This window comes from Lagenorhynchus albirostris, chromosome 10 (genome assembly GCF_949774975.1).
Source record: "Lagenorhynchus albirostris chromosome 10, mLagAlb1.1, whole genome shotgun sequence".
Taxonomy (NCBI): Eukaryota; Metazoa; Chordata; class Mammalia; order Artiodactyla; family Delphinidae; genus Lagenorhynchus; species Lagenorhynchus albirostris.
The window spans coordinates 74,899,706-74,920,494 of NC_083104.1; the positions used below are offsets into that span (position 1 = coordinate 74,899,706).

General features: G+C 41.4%; 2 protein-coding genes across 5 annotated transcripts in view; one reads left to right on the forward strand and one right to left on the reverse strand.

The window, feature by feature from the left end:
- The first annotated feature begins 528 nt into the window (after positions 1-528).
- Positions 529-12,793, forward strand: TDRD6 (tudor domain containing 6). 2 transcript variants are annotated; one of them, XM_060164213.1, is made up of 4 exons: positions 529-6,604; positions 8,270-8,394; positions 9,658-9,747; positions 12,764-12,793. In XM_060164213.1, the coding sequence occupies exons 1-4, from the start codon at positions 529-531 to the stop codon at positions 12,791-12,793; spliced, it is 6,321 nt and encodes a 2,106-aa protein (XP_060020196.1). The 2 variants fall into 2 exon arrangements, with proteins under 2 accessions (XP_060020196.1, XP_060020197.1); XM_060164214.1 differs by lacking the exon at positions 9,658-9,747.
- A 3,176-nt stretch (positions 12,794-15,969) lies between these two features.
- PLA2G7 (phospholipase A2 group VII) overlaps positions 15,970-20,789 on the reverse strand; it is a 34,554-nt gene continuing 29,734 nt past the window's right edge. For all 3 annotated transcript variants that reach the window (XM_060164212.1, XM_060164211.1, XM_060164210.1), the window contains exons 10-11: positions 16,803-16,951; positions 15,970-16,365 (exon numbers count right to left, since the gene is read on the reverse strand). In XM_060164212.1, the coding sequence (XP_060020195.1) occupies positions 16,223-16,365; positions 16,803-16,951 (292 nt within the window). In that variant the 3' untranslated portion in view covers positions 15,970-16,222. The remainder of the gene's footprint in view (positions 16,366-16,802; positions 16,952-20,789) is intronic.

Here is a 20,789-nt window from a genome sequence, read left to right on the forward strand (position 1 = left end):
CCCAACACCCAGAACGTGCGGTGGGCGCCTCCGTTTCTCCTCCCCGGTTCTTCAATGGCTAGCACCGCGCCGGGCTCGCCGGGATTCGTCGGTCTCAGCCGGGCGGCCGAAAAGGAGGTCCCTGCGTGGTCTGGGCCTCGCCGCCGCCCCAGGCCCGGCCGACTCCCTGCGTGCTCCAGAGTCGAAGGCGCTCTGAGAAGAGGCAGGTGGCGTCCGGATCCCGCCACGTCTCGGCCCTCGAGGCCCCTTCTGCGCCCCCCAGCACAGGTAAGCAGGTCCGCCCGCCGCCCGCGGCCAGAAGCCGGGCCACCTCGCGCTACAAATGCCTGCGCGGGGGCGCAACCGTGGGCGGTTGGTCGGGCCGCAGGGTCTTACCAGTCAGCGCGAGTCCGGGAGGCCCGGAGGCGGCGTTGCGGCGGGGTCGCCCGGCTTGGTGTCCTTCCCAGTCCGTGTGTCCTGCGAGCCCGAGTCTGCGGGGCTCTCCTTCCAGCGGCGCGGGGGCTTCGCGGGCCGGGCGGCGCGGCAGAGATGTGCTCGACGCCGGGGCTGCCGACGCCGGGGGCCTCGCTGGTGCTGCGGGTGTCCTTCGTGGACGTGCAGCCCGCGGTGATCCCCGTGCAGCTCTGGGGGCTGGTGGGCGAGCGGCGGGACGAGTACGTGAGGCTGAGCCGGGAGATCCAGGAAGCGGCGGCGGCCGCGCACGGCCCATGGGCGCTGGGCGGCACCTCGGCCTCGCCGGGCGAGCTGTGCCTGGTGCAGGCAGGTCTGCTGTGGCACCGCGGCCGCGTAGTCAGCCGGCAGGCGCAGGAGAGCCGCGTCTTCCTGCTGGACGAGGGTCGCACCATCACGGTCGGCGCGGGCTCGCTGGCGCCTGGGCGCAGCGAGTTCTTCCACCTGCCGTCGGAGGTGCTGGGCTGCGTGCTGGCTGGCCTGGTGCCTGCGGGCGGCAGCGGCGGCGTGGGCGGGGCCGAGCCCCAGCACTGGGCTGCCAGCGCCGTGGACTTCCTTAGCAACCTGCAGGGCAAGGAGATGCACGGGCGGGTCCTGGACGTGCTGCTGCTCCACCGTCTGGTCCTCCTGGAGGTGCCCGAGCTGAGCCAGCAGATGCAGGAGCTCGGCCTGGCCCGGCAGGTGCCCGACGGCCTTTTCCGCTCCCTGCTCAAGCGCTACCTCTCGGCCACCGCGGCTGTCCTGGGCCCCGGGGCCCCGGTCGTCCCGCGAATCCCGCCCAAGCAGGAGCAGGCTGGCCTGGATTACTTCTACCCCCAGCTGCAGCTGGGCGTGACGGAGCCCATGGTGGTCACCCAGGTGTGCCATCCCCACCGCATTCACTGCCGGCTCCGCAGCTTCTCGCAGGAGGTCCACCGCCTCTCCGAGAGCATGGCCCAGATATATAGGAGTTCCCCCGGGACAGGGGATGAGAACTATACCAGTGCCACCTGGGAGGAGAGGGAGGAGAGCCCAGACAAGCCGGGCTCTCCGTGCGCATCCTGCGGGTTGGATGGACATTGGTACAGAGCGCTCTTGCTTGAGACTTTCCGGCCCCAGCGCTGTGCCCAGGTACTTCATGTGGACTATGGAAGGAAGGAGTTAGTGAGTTGTAATAGCCTTCGCTACTTGCTGCCCGAATATTTTCGAATACCCGTGGTGACATACCCTTGCGCTTTGTACGGACTCTGGGATGGTGGCAGAGGCTGGTCTCGGTCACAGGTCGGTGACCTGAAGGCACTGTTTCTGGGCCAGGCAGTGAACGCAAAGATTGAATTTTACTCTTCCTTTGAGCATGTGTATTACGTCACCCTGTATGGAGAAGATGGGATTAATCTTAACTGTGTGTTCGGAGTACAGTCCTGTTGCTTGGCTGACCGATTGCTTCAGAGCCAGGGAATAGAGGAGGAGGAGGAAGGGGGCGGGGAGGAGGAACCAGAAACAGCTTTTCAGTCTCAGTCTCCTGCTGAAGAAGTGGATGAAGAGATTTCACTCCCAGCCTTGAGGTCTATCAGGTTAAAGATGAACGCCTTCTATGATGCCCAGGTGGAGTTTGTGAAAACTCCTTCTGAGTTTTGGATTAGGTTGAGGAAACACAATGGCACCTTCAGCAAATTAATGAGGAGAATGTGCAGTTTCTATGCCTCTGCCAGTAAGCTGGATGGTGTTATTTTGAAACCTGAAGCCGATGACCTTTGCTGTGTGAAATGGAAAGAAAGTGGCTATTATCGGGCTATGGTCACTCGATTAGACGACAAGAGTGTGGATGTATTCTTCGTTGACCGGGGCAATTCAGAAAATATGGACCGGTATGATGTGAGAATGCTGCTCCCTCAGTTTAGGCGGCTACCAATACTGGCCCTGAGGTGCACCCTGGCCGATATTTGGCCTTTGGGAAAAAATTGGAGCCAGGAGGCAATTTCCTTTTTTAAAAAGACCGTGCTGCACAAAGAATTAGTTATCCATGTCCTTGATAAGCAGGATAGTCAGTATGTTATTGAGATTCTCGATGAATCAAGAACAGGGGAAGAAAACATTAGTAAGGTAATTGCTCAGGCTGGACTTGCCAAGTATCAGGAATTTGAAACAAAGGAAAATATTTGCAAAAGTGCCCACTCTCCAGGGCATGTTTCAAACCATTTTGCTGCAGACAATAACAAAATATCTTCTGCCAAGAAGGAAGTAGAACACAAAGTCAAGAGAGAGGGTGAAACTACAGCTGTTCCAGAAACTGTGAATGACACAACAGTTGTGACAAACGTTTCAACTGGACTAGTTGTACAGGACAAAGAGAAAAGAGTGTCTGTTTACTCTCCTCTTGTACAGAATTTCTTGGACATTAAGCCAGGCTCTTCTTGTAAAGAGGAGCTAGAAGTTGGAAGTACAGTAGAAGTCAAAGTGTCTCATGCTGAAAACCCTGGCTACTTCTGGTGCCAGCTGACCAGGAACATAGAGGGACTTGAAGCGCTAATGTGTAGTATTCAGGACCATTGCAAGAATACAGCTACTCCCTACCAGGGAACCACCCCTGCTTGTTTGGCAAAACGAACAGCAAATGGAAAATGGTCCAGAGCTCTGATTACTGGGGCACAATCTTCAGAGCATGTCAACGTCATATTTGTAGATTATGGAGACAAAGAAACGGTATCTGTGAAGAATATTTATTCAATTAGTGAAGAGTTTCTCAAGGTTAAGGTTCAAGCGCTTAGGTGCAGCCTTTATAATTTAATTCAACCAACGGGTCACAATCCTTTTGTTTGGGATGAAAAGGCAATCCAGGCTTTTAGTGAATTTGTGCACAAGGCGTGGGAAGACAATGTAGAATTAAAATGCACAATATTTGCTTTGGCTTCCATTCACGTTGAAGAACTGTTTAATGTTGTGGATTTGCTAACACCTTTCCAGAGTGCATGCCATTTTTTGGTAGAACAGAGACTTGCAAGACCAGTAAAACTTCAGAAGCCTCTGGTGTCCTCTGTTCAGCTCCATTCTTACTACTATTCTACACATGGTATGAAAATTGGAAGTGAAGAATCAGTGTATATAACACATGTCGATGACCCTTGGACATTTTATTGCCAGCTGGGAAGAAATGCAAATATTTTAGAACAGTTGTCATATCATATTACACAATTAAGTAAAGTTTTGCTGAATTTAAAAACATCTCCCTTGGTCCCCAGCACATTGTGCCTTGCCAGGTATACCGACGGAAACTGGTATAGGGGGATAATCATAGAAAAAGAACCAAATAAAGTCTTTTTTGTTGATTTTGGGAATAGTTATGTGGTAACAAATGATGATCTGCTTCCAATACCTAGCGATGCATATGACGTCCTACTTCTGCCCATGCAAGCCATTAAATGTTCATTATCTGATATTCCTGATCATATACCAGAAGAAGTCACAACGCGGTTTCAGGAGACTATTTCAGAGAAGTCATTGAAGGCTTTGGTTGTAGCAAAAGATCCAGATGGAAGACTGATTATAGAACTATATGACAACAGCATTCAAATTAATGCTAATATTAATGAGAAGTTAGGACTCCTAGGTTCCAAAGGCGGGACAAGAAAAAAAGAAAGTGAATCACTCCTCTCTACACCTGAAACTCTTGAAGCAAAAAAGGAAGCTGTGAAGTTGTCACCTACACAGTATTTAAGTAAATCAATAGAGAACAAATCAGACAGTTTGGTGATCTTAGGAGAATCATACAAACCTCAGATCAGCTCAGCATGTAAGGAAATCAAATTTTCATGCAGTTCAATGAAGACAAACTTAGTCACTCAGTATCCGGACTCTGTGGCAAATAAAAATAATCAAGTGTCTCCATTACCAGTAGAAAAGAAATTAGTAAGTTCGGCTGAGCCCCCTTTGAAAGCCACAAAACTAGAAGCCGCTCTTCCAGAGAGAAAAATAGGAGATTCATGTAACAAAGGTTTGCCTCTAAAATTTTCTGAGTTCCCTCAGAAGACTATAATGCCTGGCTTTAAAACAACTGTGTATGTTTCTCATATAAATGACCTTTCAGACTTTTATGTTCAACTAACAGAAGATGAGGCTGAAATTGATCGTCTTTCAGAGAGGTTAAACACTGTTAGAACAAGGCCTGAATATTATGCAGGTCCACCTTTGCAAAGAGGAGATATAATATGTGCTGTTTTCCCAGAAGACAATTTATGGTATCGTGCTGTGGTCAAGGAACATCAACCCAATGACCTTCTCTCTGTGCAGTTTATAGATTATGGCAATGTTTCTGTGGTTCACACCAACACAGTAGGCAAACTTGACCTTGTTAATGCACTATCACCCAGACTGTGCATTCACTGTTCCTTAAGGGGACTTGGGGCTCCTAAGATTTTAAACCATAAGGAAATGATGAATTACTTTTCCCGAAGGACAGAGGAGGCGCAACTAAGATGCGAATTTGTTCAGTTTCAAGACAAATGGGAAGTTATTCTTGCTGATGAACATGGGATCATAGCAGAAGATATGATGAGCAGATACGCTTTCAGTGAAAAATCTCAAATAGGACTTTCTACCCAAATAGTTAAAGGTGCCTGTTCAAAGTCTGTCAGCAGAACAGGCGTAGACACTTCTGTATTTCTTAACTGGTATAATCCAAAGATGAAGATGATACAAGCTTATGCCACGGTGATCGATGGACCTGAATATTTTTGGTGTCAGTTTGCGGACACAGAGAAACTTCAGTATTTAGAAGTGGAAGTACAAACTGCTGGAGAGCAGGTGACAGCTTGGCGAAGCTGCATCTCCTGCCCTCATATGGGAGATCCTTGCATAGTGAGATACAGAGAAGACGGGCATTATTACAGGGCACTTGTCACCAATATTTGTGAAGATTCTCTTGTGTCCGTCAGGCTTGTGGACTTTGGAAACGTTGAAGACTGTGTGGACCCCAAAGCCCTCTGGAACATCCCTTCTGAACTGTTGGCAGTTCCCATGCAAGCCTTTCCATGTTGCCTCTCAGGATTTAATATTTCAGAAGGTGCATGCCCTCAAGAGGGAAATGACTACTTTTATGAAATAGTAACAGAAGATATGTTGGAGATAACAGTATTAGAAATCAAAAGGGATGTTTGTGATATCCTTTTAGCCATCGTTGACTTGAAAAGCAAAGGCGAAAGTATTAGTGAGAAAATGAAGAAATATTCTAAGATTGGTGTGAGTGACAGTGACCTGCCCTATGAAAACAATGGCGTAGACATAAAGGGAGCTCTTGGGTCCCCCAATCCAGATGTTGGACTTCAGAAACCAAGTAGCAAAGCTGGACAAGAGAAAGCACTCTGTGTCAAATCACAGACAGGTAAGCTCTTGGAAAGAATTGACAAAGACTTAAACATCATTGAAACCAAACCAGGTAAATTCTTTGTCCCCGAAACTGATAACATTTTTGAAACTTTTGAAAACCCAGGCAAAGATGAAAGTGGCACTGAGATGCTGGAAGGTAAAGTCGAGTGCCATCTGGGTGACAAAGCAAAGTTTGATGATAAGTACCTAATTACAGGATTTAGCGCATTGTTACCACATGCCACCGAAACAAAGGAGGCCCTGGAACTGAATTCCCTCGAGGTAGAGCTTTCTCCTGATGATGAGTCCAAAGAATTCCTGGAGCTGGAATTCATTGAATTGCAGCATTCCTTAGTTGCAGAGGAGGGGAAAGAAGAGCTGGGCCTGGTGCCTCTGTCTGTGCCTCTTCCCCAAGGCTGTGACCCAGCGGCCAACCTGCCACCATTGGCAGGGCTACTGCCCCTCAACTGTGAAGCCGAGAAACAGCCTGAACTAGAATTACCTACAGCCCAGCTGTGTCTAGAGGACAAAATAAACCCATTGTCTTTAAGAGTTAGTCGGAAAGCCCAAGAATCCCTGTGTGCTGAGGACGCAAGAAGGTCCAGTTGTGCGGAATGCTTTGATGAGCATAGGCTGTACCAGCACGGAAAGACCTGCTATGCCAAGATGCAGATTGAAATGAGTATCTATAAAGAAGAAGAATTTACAGAACATACATCTCTGTTTAGAGATGCCGTGTCATCGTTGAACTCTGTGTTTTCTGAAGAAGAACCCGGAAGGAAACACAATCACGCTTTACCAGATCATGTCTCGGGTATGTGCGTTTTTTGTTGTTGTTGTTGTTGTTGTTTCCCATTCGCTTTTACTTAACTAAGTGAAAGGTACTTATTTGTTTTAAAGAAAAGAGAATAATTCTTATTTGAATTTTTTAAATATTAATGTGGGGGAGGGAAGATTAAAACCTGAGAAGAGAATCAGATTTGGATTTTACGAAGGGTATTTTAAACGTGGGTAATTAAGTAGTAAAATCAATGTAAAATAATTCTTTATATGCTGGGTGAAATGCTGAATTATTAATTTTGCTTTTAAAAATAGAATGCTTCAAGTCTGTGTCTCCAAAAAGTAATCACATTTAAAATATAAACAAATCATCTCTAAAATCAAGAGGTTATGTTTTTTGGTAAGTTTTGAAAAATATAGTGTTCCTTTGCCAAGCATAATAATGTAGGCATGAATTTACAGTAGGGATCATTTCAGCACAGTTTTTTTTTTGCGGTACGCGGGCCTCTAACTGTTGTGGCCTCTCCCGTTGCGGAGCACAGGCTCCGGATGCTCAGGCTCAGCGGCCATGGCTCACGGGCCCAGCCGCTCCGCGGCATGTGGGATCTTCCCGGACCGGGGCACGAACCCGCGTCCCCTGCATCGGCAGGCGGACTCTCAACCACTGCACCACCAGGGAAGCCCCAACACAGTTTTAAGAATTAACTGTTTTGCTTCATCATATACCTTGCCATTCGTTTAGAAGCCCTTAAAAAAATGGAGTTAGGGAGCCTGTATTAATCAAGCAAGTTTACAGCCATGAGTAAATATTGGAGAACATTTATTGTCATTAACTTTTTTATAAATTATTTTTGCTGCTGTTTTCTTGGCTACTTAACGAGACTTGAAAGTTACACAAAATAACTATCTTCTGGGTTTTTTAAAAAAATAATCAATGTTAGACTTTTTAAGTGTCAATTTTTATATTATTAGATTTGAGCCATTGTACAAAATAGAGAAAACAATAGACTAAGGAGAATGAAAATCATCATAATCCCAGCACCAAGAAATGGCCACTGTGAATGCTATGATGGTGTATATACTTTCTTCCTGACGTTTCTCACCCTTTCTGTGTGTGTCTACTCACATACAGTTTAAAAAACTAACTAGAGGTCATACTGTCATACAGTGTTGAATCCTGCGTTTTAATCCCTTAAATATGCTTTCAAAAATATTTTAGTTTTGTAGTATGCCATCCTGTGGATGTACGGTAATTTATTTAAATACCACCCTGGATTTTTAGTCCTCATTGTCACATTTTAATAATAAGTAACAGCTTTGTGATAAAAGTGTCTGCTCACTTGTATGTACCATGCTGCTTTGCTGTAGAAATGGCTGTTGTAACCACAGACCACATTACATGTGGCTATAATAGCCAGCTTTAAGTAGTAACTCTCAACGTTAGAAATCAGATTCACATCCTTAAAAAAACAGCGCATCATGGTTGTGTTTTTTGAGGAGAGCGGTAAGGAATTATACGGGGAAGGGCCACTGGAAGAATTTAAAAATAAAATCGAGGGAGGGAGACTTAGAACATGTCGTACCGTATGTGATATTGATGATACGAGAATAGTAAATGCATGTTGGGGAAATGCTTTGCTTGCATATCTTTAAGGAATTAAGAGGTATGTATTGAGTCTTGCTCTATTCAATTTGGCAGCTCAACCAGAGAACACCTACACTCTGAAAGGATTTACTGTGGGATCCAAATGTGTTGTGTGGTCAAGTCTAAGAAACACGTGGTCTAAATGTGAGATTTTGGAATTAGCTGAAGAAGGCACAAGGGTATGTAAAACTGAAGTAATTTGTCTCAAAATGTACTTGCAGATTGTTAAGGAAATTTTACCAAACTTTTTCAGACTAGAAAATCCAATTGAATAGATTATGTACCTGCTCGTTCCCCGTGATAATTTGATGCAGTGCAAGAATCATTTAAAAAGTTCCTATGTAAGCATCCAGGGCTCTTTCATCTCCCTTACTCCCGAAATCCTATCTGTCAGTCACTGAGTTCTGCACTTTCCACTTCTTATCTCTTTGTTAAAACTTTTTATACCTAATGCCACTGTCTTGATTAAGTCTCTCATTTCACAGCTAGATGCCTCTAATAACCTTCTATTGGTTTACTTCTAGTCTTTATTCAGTTGATTCTCCACACTGCTAGTGTGAAGTTTGTCAGATGCAAATCTGACTCCATCATTCGCTTGTGGAAAACCTCTTGGAAACCTCCAGTAGATTGTGTTTTTCCTGTGGTCTGAAAACCACCTTAATCAGAATCACCTGGCACGTTTCTTAAATGTATTGATAGATTTCTGGACCTTGCCCTGGCTGGCTGATTGAGGATTTCCAGGGGAAGGACGAGTAACGTATACTCTTGCACCATGAAAATTTGAGACCCTCAAGTCTGGAAAAGTCATTAACATGCCACAGGAGGTTCTCTGGGGTTGAGCATCCAGCCTTAGGTCTTACTCCTTTGGGTTTTGTATCTTATATTAGATGAACACCATACTGCTTGATTTCTTTTATATATACTCTTGTGTTTGGCTTCTTTGATATAGTTAATAATGCAGTCCTATCTGCCTGTATTCTGTCCCCTTCCCAAACTGGATAATTTCCACTTATCTTTAAAAGATTAGCCATTGCCTCTTCCAGGAAGCATTCACTAGCATTATTTTCTAAATCTCTCCATCTCTTCACTCCTCTCTGTCCCCCCGCCAACAAAAGCTTTATACTTGTGTTGTATTCCTATACCTCCTATGGCAGGAGTCTGTACTTCCTACACTGTATTGTAACTGTCTGCTTAGTGGTCTGTTCCTCCACCAAATTTTGAACTTCTTGAGATCTAAATTTTATGCCTTTGATCTCTAGGCACAGATACTCAATGTACGTTTTTTGAACTGAAGTACCATTGAGTTGAAATGTAGTATTGATGTTTAATAAAATCATTTAATTACCTTTTCAAGTATTTCCTTTTAAAAACGGTTGCTGTGGTACATACATCAGTCACAGCTTTTGGAATGACCAGTTTTTACTATTGTTTTTCTCCTGTAGGTTTTGAACCTTTCAAATGGTATGGAAGAGGTAGTGAACCCTGAGAATGTCTGGAATGGTATACCCAAATTGGATAGGAGTCCATGTGAGGTATGGGTTTATGTAAATAGTAATTAATGAGAGTGTTCTCTTTCATTCCGAAAGGTGACTGGAACTATTTCCAAAGCCCTTGTGTTTAGGAATAATAGAGGAAAAAAATACTACTATTGTAATAATAACAGTGGAAAATAGCAATAATGCAATGTTTCTAGATTTTATGCCCAGTATCTCTTATTAATGTTTTACTCACTGATTTTCATTTTGGGATTTAAAAAAAGGAAAATTGTTTGGCATTTGTGACCTTTATGAAATACGTTTGATGCAGAAAATCTGGGAATATGGCAAAGTTAAAAAGAGGAAGTATCAATCACCTGTAATACATCCTTCCGAAGGCAAACGGACTGATCAGTTTGGTTTTCTTTAATAATCTTTCTGTTTATATGGAATATAAATATATCATCTACATATTTTGAACATGGTTGATTTCATTGTAATTCAGTTTTATATTCTGTGTTCTTCATTTAAGATTATACGGTAGGCAGTCTCCCATGCTGTTATGATATATCTAGACATTTGTGTTTATCCTGTTTGCAGTTTGTTGAACTTCTTGCTACAAAATCTGTATCTGGTAGTTCCAGTATCTCGTCATGGCAGGGTTTTCATCTACTGATTGTCTTAAGAAATGATTAGCCTTTCCTCGTTCGTTGTATGTTGAGTAATTTTGGATTATATTCTGAATGTTTTGAATATGATGTTGTAAGACTTTGGAGGCTGTTAAAATCTTCTGGAAAATGTTAAAGTTTTTGTTTTAGCAGGTGGTCAACCTGATTAGGTTCATACCACAAGTTCTCTCTCTCTCTCTCTGTGTTTGGTGGTTCCAGTGTCGGTTTAGTCTTCAACGTCTTTGCTATAATGTTTGGGTCTGCCCAGGGCATAAGCCACAGAGGGGTTAGTCTAGAACTTGGACAGAGGTTTATACAGTCACTCAGGGGTTAAAGACTTAGCTATGCTTTTCTTTTCTTGATTCTGTTCTGCATTTGCATCGTTCGGAATGACGTTAGGTTCACATATAATATTAGGGGTTCAAATGTTCCAATTCCTTTCCTCTCTGAGATTTCCTCCATACTTTGAGGCTCCAAGGGTCCTCTCTTATTCAGCCCCCAGGGGCCCCGTTTCCTGGTCCTCTGGCCAGAAAGCATGCTTCTCCCAGTGTTTCCCCGCGTGCTGACCAGGCAGCTCTGTTTGACAGGCCTGCCTCTGGTGTGAAGCAGATAGAGAAAAGAGAGAGAAAACCCCCACACCCCACCCCCTGCCTCTCGACTCTTCAGATCACAAAGGGCTGTTTTCCTCAATCCACTGGCCAGCGTCTTCTCTCAGATTTGTAGGTGCCTGCACTGTGACTGCTGTGCAGAAAAAGTAGAACAGTGAAGGGGTTCCCCCCCCACGCCCCACCCTTTAGTATTCGGGGCCTCTTTCCCCACTCCACTGGCTAGAAAGAGGGGATTTCGCTCAGTTTTGCTGCCCACCCCAGCCTGGCAGCTGTGATTTGGCGTGAAACTCACCCGTTTTGGGTCGTTATTCAAGTTTTCACTACAGTCCTTCTATATTTCTGATCCCATTTACTTTTCAGAAGCCTCAGGTAGTTGCTTTTTGTATTCTTTCCAGAATTTTCCATGGTAATCAGTGTAAGTCAGCTTACTCCATCTTGGCTGCAACCAGAAGGCCATAGCTGCATAATATTACATGACATTACTAGACAATGATTCATTAAACCATTTCTCCTCTTGTTGGACATATAGTGAATTTGTTCACTATAAAAAAATTATTGACCTTCTTCACCTCTTGAAAGCTGAAAATTGGAAAAGGACACTTTAGTCCTTGCATGGAATGCTACAGTGGAGATATTCCAGATAAATGGGTATTTGAAGAATAGAAAATATACTTGACGTTATTCTTCATTATAAAATCAAATTGGCATAGTCTTAATAGGATTACTTTTTGTTGTTCACCATTTTTCTGGTGTATCTATGGTCTCCTTTCTGATTTTAATTATTTTGTATTTACAATAAAGAAGTGGTAGTAATCCAAAGGTTTCTTTTGTTAGGCTGTATTCCAGATAGTGGGAAAAGATCTTTACTGCCTATCATTGGATGATACTGTGGTCAAAGGTAACTTGTGTTTTTAAAACAAAATACTTTTACCAACCAGAATGGCCAAGTCTTTAAGGTACGGTTACCCTGAATCTCTCAAGTAAAAATGGTTCATCCATTTCCATGGATGTTAGCAGTAGGAAAATAAAAACCACTTCAGCTAAAAATGGTGAAAAGTAAACAGGAAGAAGATTTCTTGAAATACAGGGAATTTGTTGATTGAATTAATCTTGAAGGTGTATGATAAATTCATATTTTAAAGGAGTTTTTCAGTGTTAGCTCAGATGTTCAAATGATCTTTGTTAAATAATCTCTTGGAATTTCTTTTGAGATTTTTAGTGTATGTGATGATTCTGTTTTTTGGATGTTCCTGGTTATTGCATGATCTTGTTTGTAAGTAGCACACTGAGGCACATGGAGAATGAAATCAGCTTTTGGTGACTTTAGTATTATGTGAAATATACGCACTAATGAAAGAGAACGAAGAACTATTTGGTTATCAGCCTTGCCAAATATCATCCTAGAAAAATATAAAATATACCAATTTCATAACCTTTTTCAAGAAGTTTTATATGATAATAGGTACAAGGTGAGAACCAAAATATTTTTAAAAATCACGTCAGTCGGAATAATTCCCTGTAGTAATTAGAATGCTCATCTCTTCCCTCTCCCCATTTTTAGAGGACATTAATTTTGTCACGGTAGCACCCATGTAAAGAATTTTCTTGGGACTTCCCTGGCGGTCCAGGGGTTAGGACGCGGCGCTTCCACTGCAGGGGGCACGGGTTCGATCCTGCCCGGGGGAACTAAGGTCCTGCATGCTGCAGCATGGCCCTCCGCCACACACACACACACACACAAAATTTCTTATTTTTATGTTTCTTTCTCAACTTGAGGTTTTTCTCTTCTTGTTTCAGAAAAGAGGTCTGGAGATGATAGAGATTTAACTGCGTCCATAAACGCGGCCAGTCAGTCAGAAGCTGCTCTTAAACAAGCGCTACCTCGCCCAGACCAACAGAATATTTCAGAAAATTGAGGGCACGTAATCAGAAGAAGTTGTTGTTTCCAAAAAGCTTGATATGTGTCAAAAACAAAACAGATCTCAGGCTGCCTGTGTGGTGTATTCATAGTGCTATTTCTGCATATACGGAGCTGGGATCTTTCCTCTCCCTTTAAATGTGTTATCTTTCTAGTAGCTCACACTGCAAAAAAAAACTATTTGGGTTTCTTCTGAATATAGTGTTTAAAATAGAAAATTACAGGTTTATGACAAGCATATTATATGATGCTACTTGGGAGGGTGGCTTTGTTAGCAGTAAGTCCTTCAAAATTTTTTTCTTTCTGAAGCTTTGCCTTTCTGTCTAGTTTTGACTAATATTCTGTTTGAATTTAGAAGTATACTAATATGACACAAGATTTGAATAACGTTTGTCCTTAAAAGTATAGTGGTGTCATTTCATTAAAAAGGAAATATCTGTGGTTCTGGAATATCTGTAGTCGTGGAACGAACCACCATTCTACAGTTGGGGGAAACATAGTAATATTATAAATAATAAATAAAAACAATATAATATTTTATATTATAAATAATATATTAATATATTATAACAATAAATATATTATAAATAAAATATATTATATATAAATATATAATATATATTTTAAAATATATATTATATATTAATATATATTATATATAATAAAATAATAATATATTATAAATAATATAATATTTATAAAAATATTAAAATGTTAGCTTTTATGTGTTAATCACTCAGTTGGTACTTTAAATGCATTTTCTCATTTAATTCTTGATTCTGAGGTGCATATTAATGTTATCCACATTTTATAGGTGAGACAATTGAAGCTTTTTAGAGAAGATAAATAATTTGCCTAATGTCAAAGAGCTAGCAAATCTTGGAGGCTTGATCATACCTAGACCCATCTAACTTCAAAGCCCATGCTTTTGAAACCTGGTTTTGCATAAGTGGTAGTATGCAAAGTATAGGTCCTAGCTTTAGGAAACAGATCTTAGCTATATGCTGCTTACTAGATATGTGACCTGGGTAGGTTATTATAACATTGTTGAGCCTTGACCTTCCTCATCTGTAAAATGGGGTTAATAAAACCTTTCTTGCAGTGGTTTTAAGATTAGAAATAATTTATGTAAAGTGCCAGAAAAGGAGTAGGCATTTGATAAATATTTCCTTCTTTCCCCCAAAAGATACTCAGTATGCACTGTGGTAGGTTGTATTTTTATTTTTTATTTTTTTAATTTTGCGGCACGCGGGTCTCTCACTGTTGTGGCCTCTCCCGTTGCGGAGCACAGGCTCCGGACGCGCAGGCTCAGCGGCCATGGCTCACGGGCCCAGCCGCTCTGCGGCATGTGGGATCTTCCCGGACCGGGGCACGAACCCGCGTCCCCTGCATCGGCAGGCGGACTCTCAACCACTGCGCCACCAGGGAAGCCCGGTAGGTTGTATTTTTTAAACTTTAACTCACTGGATCCTTTCAGCAGTTATTTTCTCCTTTCAGCATCAGCATGTGCCACCAACAAAGGATTTTAAAGAGGTGCTAGTGAATGGGACATCAGTGCAATTGGAATGGTTATCCATTTCTAAAATGAGTAAGGAGGTTTGCTACATGTGAATGGGGGAAAAGATGTATGTATATGAAATATTATGAGACCCTGAAGCCTGATGGGAATAGTGAGAATTAAGAACCTTAAAAGTTGGGTATAATTTCAATAAATGAAAAGAGTGTTCTGCATTAAATGTAATTGAGGTAGATGAGTATATTCCTTGTTCCTGGGATAATGATTAGACACATTTGGCTCATTCATGTAGGAGATATAGTTGTGAGTTAATTACTGGGAGAAAGGGTCAGAGAAGATGCATTAGGGTCGGATTATGGAAAGCCATCAGTTTCATGCTAAGCAGTTTAACTCTCTATTTAAAAATGTTTAATCTGAACAGTTAGAGGAGAAATCATATTTCTCAAAATGGGTGTTTTTGCACATTAAAACATTAAGATAGGCCTGAGTGCCAAATCAGAAAACACAGTTACTTATTAACTGGGCAAAAGGAATAGGGATAGAGTAGTTAACCAGGCTTGCTTACTAAGTACTGATTATCCTTGTTCACACAGGCTATAATTAAACTTAATTATGGAGAATTCATAGGAACAAGACCATTCTTAGACAAAAATATACTTAACTGATGAGTGGCAGAAATGTTTATACCCCTTGGGAAACAAAACACATTTTCCGTGACTCCCAGAAACATAAGTGCACAAATCTTTCAGCTACCTTTTTTTTTTTTTTTTTTTTTTTTTTTTTTCCGGTACGCGGGCCTCTCACTATCGTGGCCTCTCCCGTTGTGGAGCACAGGCTCCGGACGCGCAGGCTCAGCGGCCATGGCTCACGGGCCTAGCTGCTCCGCGGCATGTGGGATCTTCCCGGACCTGGGCACGAACCCGTGTCCCCTGCATCGGCAGGCGGACTCTCAACCACTGCGCCACCAGGGAAGCCCTCAGCTATATTTTTACCTCCATTTATTGTGCTTTTCCCCTCCCACTACTACATATAAAATTCATTAAATATCAATAAAACTAATGGAAAATGAAGCAGTTAAAATTATGTCCTTTCTTATCTGTCGCAGCCTTCGGGTGAATCAGTGATTTAATGTGTGATGGCTGGAATCGTGGGCCTGTCTTATGCACCTTTCTTTAGTAAATAGAGTGCCTCAGAGGTAAACCATTAAAGTAAATGCAAACAGATTACCAACTTGCTTTAATCTGCTGCCTTTGCTTTGTCACCAATATTCTTACCCCCATCCATTCCCCGTTTAGTCATTATGTTGAAATTGTGCAGTCGCACCCATCCCACAGTAAAGCAATGGCTTTATTATCCGCTTGGCCTGATTTCTCTTACCATGACCCAAGGTCAAAGAAGTGCTACCAAGTCCCACGCAGAAGACCATGTTGCTAAAACTCAATTCTACTGCTTATAATAGAAAAAAAAGAGGCAAGAAAATCTGTTTTTATTATGTTTTTAGGGAGTGTTAGGTCATTGTAACACATTTTCAATGGCATGATGCCTGTTTTAATATACTTGTCCATTAAAGAAATGTAAAATCAGTTTTTTATTGTGACACCGAGAAAGGAACACTTTAGTAAAACTAAAATTTAGGCTGGTATGATTTTTATATGTAGCAGTCTTTCTTTACATTTAAAGGGAAAAAATCTTAATCCAAGCTTCAATCACTATTGTGGTACAGCCTACATTTTCAAATATGAGTTATTTGAGAAAATACATTAAAATCATACACACACACACTTTTAGACAGTTTTTAAACAAGACTTTTTAAAAAGCTCTTTTAATCTGAATTTGGCTTCTCTATTCCTGTAGAGTTCTGCAGGGTGGCGTGGTGGTTGGTTGTGTCAATGTTGGTTCCTGGAATAAGATTGTCATCTTCCCCTTCAATTAAAGAATCCCACTGATCAAAATCTTTCTGAAGTCCTGTAAAATACAAATGTCACTAAACATATTCAACTTTGGAAAGTGTTAAACAGTTCAGTGCCTCTAGGTGGCACCCTAGCCTCACAGACGACCCACATTGCGTCACCATTATGGAGGCAAGGTGCTCTGTGTGAGCTCTGTGTGGCTGCAACATCAGAACGAGAGATGGAATTGAGGCACTATGCTGTCCGAATCCTCTGCATGGAAATCCGCCCCAGCCTTCACAGAAAGACTATTAGCTCTAACAGGTAGGCTTGCTGCCTATGACGCGTAGTATGCAAAGCAGCAAAATTAAATTGTTTTCAAATGGACTGACTGCAGTGTTCCATCGTAAACCAACTGGGAACAGTCAAAATGGGACTCATGCACAGTTAAGATAAACAGTTTTTTCCTGAGAATCATCTGGTTTATGTCAGGAAAGAAGATCCCTTTCTTACCTAAATGCTTTTGCAAGAATGCTAACGAAGCTTTGTTGCTAAGACTCATGGCTACGTTTGAATCTATTTCTCCTTGCAGTGTGAATATGTAGCCAATTATTTTGCCAGTTGCAAACGTGAAGTCAACAAAATTCTGATGGACTGAACCCCTGAAAGAGAAAGGAGACATTTACAAATCACTTTGTTGGACAAAATTATTTCTGTAGTTACCGTGCAGGAAAGATGCTGGCCTGGTTGGCCTATTTACGAAAACCAAGGAAACAAAATTTGTAGATTTGATCTCCTTAGATGTACTTGAGGGTCACAAAGATGTTCATTTAGGGGTGCTAGAGTATATATTCTTCCTCCCGTCTAGATCAATAAGGCAAAGATTGCTGTCTTGCTTGGCATCTTGGTTTTAGAAGAGATGATTCCAGCTTTGTAGAGGACATGATTACTTTCAATTTGAGTAGGTGGAATGCTTTATATGTTGAGGGTCCCTGAACTCAGAGCCAGAATCCTGCCCCCTTACCACCACACTTAACTGGATACCTATTTGCTGTTGGGCAAAAACACTTTGCATTTAAGCCTTGGATTAAGTAGGTTAAAAGATAGACAAACAAAATTTTGCCTTGTATTATTTAAACTGTAAGCACCTCATAAATATCCCTTATTGATGGACTTGAAATCCACCAACAGCCTAACATCAAATAGAATGGCCATTTTTTTTTTTAACATCTTTATTGGAGTATAATTGCTTTACAATGGTGTGTTAGTTTCTGCTTTATAACAAAGTGAATCAGTTATATATATACATATGTTCCCATATCTCTTCCCTCTTGCATCTCCCTCCCTCCCACCCTCCCTATCCCACCCCTCTAGGTGGTCACAAAGCACCGAGCTGATCTCCCTGTGCTATGCGGCTGCTTCCCACTAGCTATCTATTTTACATTTGGTAGTGTATATATGTCCATGCCACTCTCTCACTTCGTCCCAGCTTACCCTTCCACCTCCCCATATCCTCAAGTCCATTCTCTAGTAGGTCTGCATATTTAATTCCCGTCTTGCCCCTAGGTTCTTCATGATCTTTTTTTTTTTTTCTTAGATTCCATATATATGTGTTAGCATATGGTATTTGTTTTTCTCTTTCTGACTTACTTCACTCTGTATGACATACTTTAGGTCCATCCACCTCACTACAAATAACTCAATTTCGTTTCTTTTTAAGGCTGAGTAATATTCCATTGTATATATATATATGTGCCACATCTTCTTTATCCATTCATCTGTTGATGGGCACTTAGGTGGCTTCCATGTCCTGGCTATTGTAAACAGAGCTGCAATGGACATTGTGGTACATGACTCTTTTTGAATTATGGTTTTCTCAGGGTATATGCCCAGTAGTGGGATTGCTGGGTCGTATGGTAGTTCTATTTGTAGTTTTTTAAGGAACATCCATACTGTTCTCCATAGTGGCTGTATCAATTTACATTCCCATCAACAGTGCAAAAGTGTTCCCTTTTCTCCACACCCTCTCCAGCATTTATTGTTTGTAGATTTTTTGATGATGGCCATTCTGACAGGTGTGAGATGATATCTCATTGTAGTTTTGATTTGCATTTCTCTAATGACTAATGATGTTGAGCATTCTTTCCTGTGTTTGCTGGCAATCTGTATATCTTCTTTGGAGAAATGTCTATTTAGGTCTGCTGCCCATTTTTGAATTGGGTTGATTGTTTTCTTGATACTGAGCTGCATGAGCTGCTTGTAAATTTTGGAGATTAATCCTTTGTCAGTTGCTTCATTTGCAAATATTTTCTCCCATTCTGAGGGTTGTCTTTTCGTCTGGTTTATGGTTCCCTTTGCTGTGCAAAAGCTTTTAAGTTTCATTAGGTCCCATTTGTTTATTTTTGTTTTTATTTCCATTTCTCTAGGAGGTGGGTCAAAAAGGATCTTGCTGTGATTTATGTCATGGAGTGTTCTGCCTATGTTTTCCTCTCAGAGTTTAATACTGTGTGGCTTTACATTTAGGTCTTTAATCCATTTTGAGTTCTTGCCTCCTTTATCAAAGATAAGGTGACCATATGTGTGTGGGTTTATCTCTGGGCTTTCTATCCTGTTCCATTGATCTGTATTTCTGTTTGTGTGCCAGTACCATACTGTCTTGATTACTGTAGCTTTGTAGTATAGTCTGAAGTCAGGGAGCCTGATTCCTCCAGCTCTGTTTTTCTTTCTCAAGATTGCTTTGGCTATTTGGGGTCTTTTGTGTTTCCATACACATTGTGAGATTTTTTGTTCTAGTTCTGTGAAAAATGCCAGTGGTAGTTTGATAGCGATTGCATTGAATCTGTAGATTGCTTTGGGTAGTATAGTCATTTTCACAGTGTTGATTCTTCCGATCCAAGACCATGGTATATCTCTCCATCTATTTGTATCATCTTTAATTTCTTTCATCAGTGTCTTATAATTTTCTGCATACTGGTCTTTTGTCTCCTTAGGTAGGTTTATTCCTAGATATTTTATTCTTTTTGTTGCAATGGTAAATGGGAGTGTTTTCTTAATTTCACTTTCAGATTTTTCATCATTAGTGTATAGGAATGCAAGAGATTTCTGTGCATTAATTTGGTATCCTGCTACTTTACCCAATTCATTGATTAGCTCTAGTAGTTTTCTGGTAGCATCTTTAGGATTCTCTATGTATAGTAGCATGTCATCTGCAAACAGTGACAGCTTTACTTCTTCTTTTCTGATTTGGATTCCTTTTATTTCTTTTTCTTCTCTGATTGCTGTGGCTAAAACTTCCAAAACTATGTTGAATACTAGTGGTGAGAGTGGGCGACCTTTTCTTGTTCCTGATCTTAGTGGGATTGGTTTTAGTTTTTCACCATTGAGGACGATGTTGGCTGTGGGTTTGTCATATATGGCCTTTATTATGTTGAGGTAAGTTCCCTCTATGCCTACTTTCTGGAGGGTTTTTATCATAAATCAGTGTTGAATTTTGTCGAAAGCTTTCTCTGCATCTATTGAGATGATCATATGGTTTTTCTCCCTCAATTTGTTAATATGGTGTATCACGTTGATTGATTTGCATATATTGAAGAATCCTTGCATTCCTGGGATAAACCCCACTTGATCATGGTGTATGATCCTTTTAATGTGCTATTGGATTCTATTTGCCAGTATTTTGTTGAGGATTTTTGCATCTATGTTCATCAGTGATATTGGCCTGTAGTTTTCTTTCTTTGTGACATCTTTGTCTGGTTTTGGTTTCAGGGTGATGGTGGCCTCGTAGAATGAGTTTGGGAGTGTTCCTCCCTCTCTATATTTTGGAAGAGTTTGAGAAAGATCGGTGTTCGCTCTTCTCTAAATGTTTGATAGAATTCGCCTGTGAAGCCATCTGGTCCTGGGCTTTTGTTTGTTGGAAGATTTTTAATCACAGTTTCAGTTCCAGTGCTTGTGATTGGTCTGTTCATATTTTCTATTTCTTCCTGGTTCAGTATTGGAAGGTTTTGCATTTCTAAGAATTTCTCCATTTCTTCCAGGTTGTCCATTTTATTGGCATCTAGTTGCTTGTAGTAATCTCTCATGATCCTTTGTGATTCTGCAGTGTCAGTTGTTACTTCTCCTTTTTCATTTCAAATTCTATTGATTTGAGTCTTCTCCCTTTTTTTCTTGATGAGACTGGCTAATGGTTTATCAATTTTGTTTATCTTCTCAAAGAAGTAGCTTTTAGTTTTATTGATCTCTGCTATAGTTCCCTTCGTTTCTTTATCATTTATTTCTGATCTGATCTTTATGATTTCTTTCCTTCTGCTAACTTTGGGTTTTTTTTTGTTCTTTCTCTAATTGCTTTAGGTGTAATGTTAGGTTGTTTATTTGAGATGTTTCTTGTTTCTTAAGGTAGGATTGTATTGCTGTAAACTTCCCTCTTAGAACTGCTTTTGCTGCATTCCATAGGTTTTGGGTCATCGTGTTTTCACTGTCATTTGTTTCTAGGTATTTTTTTAT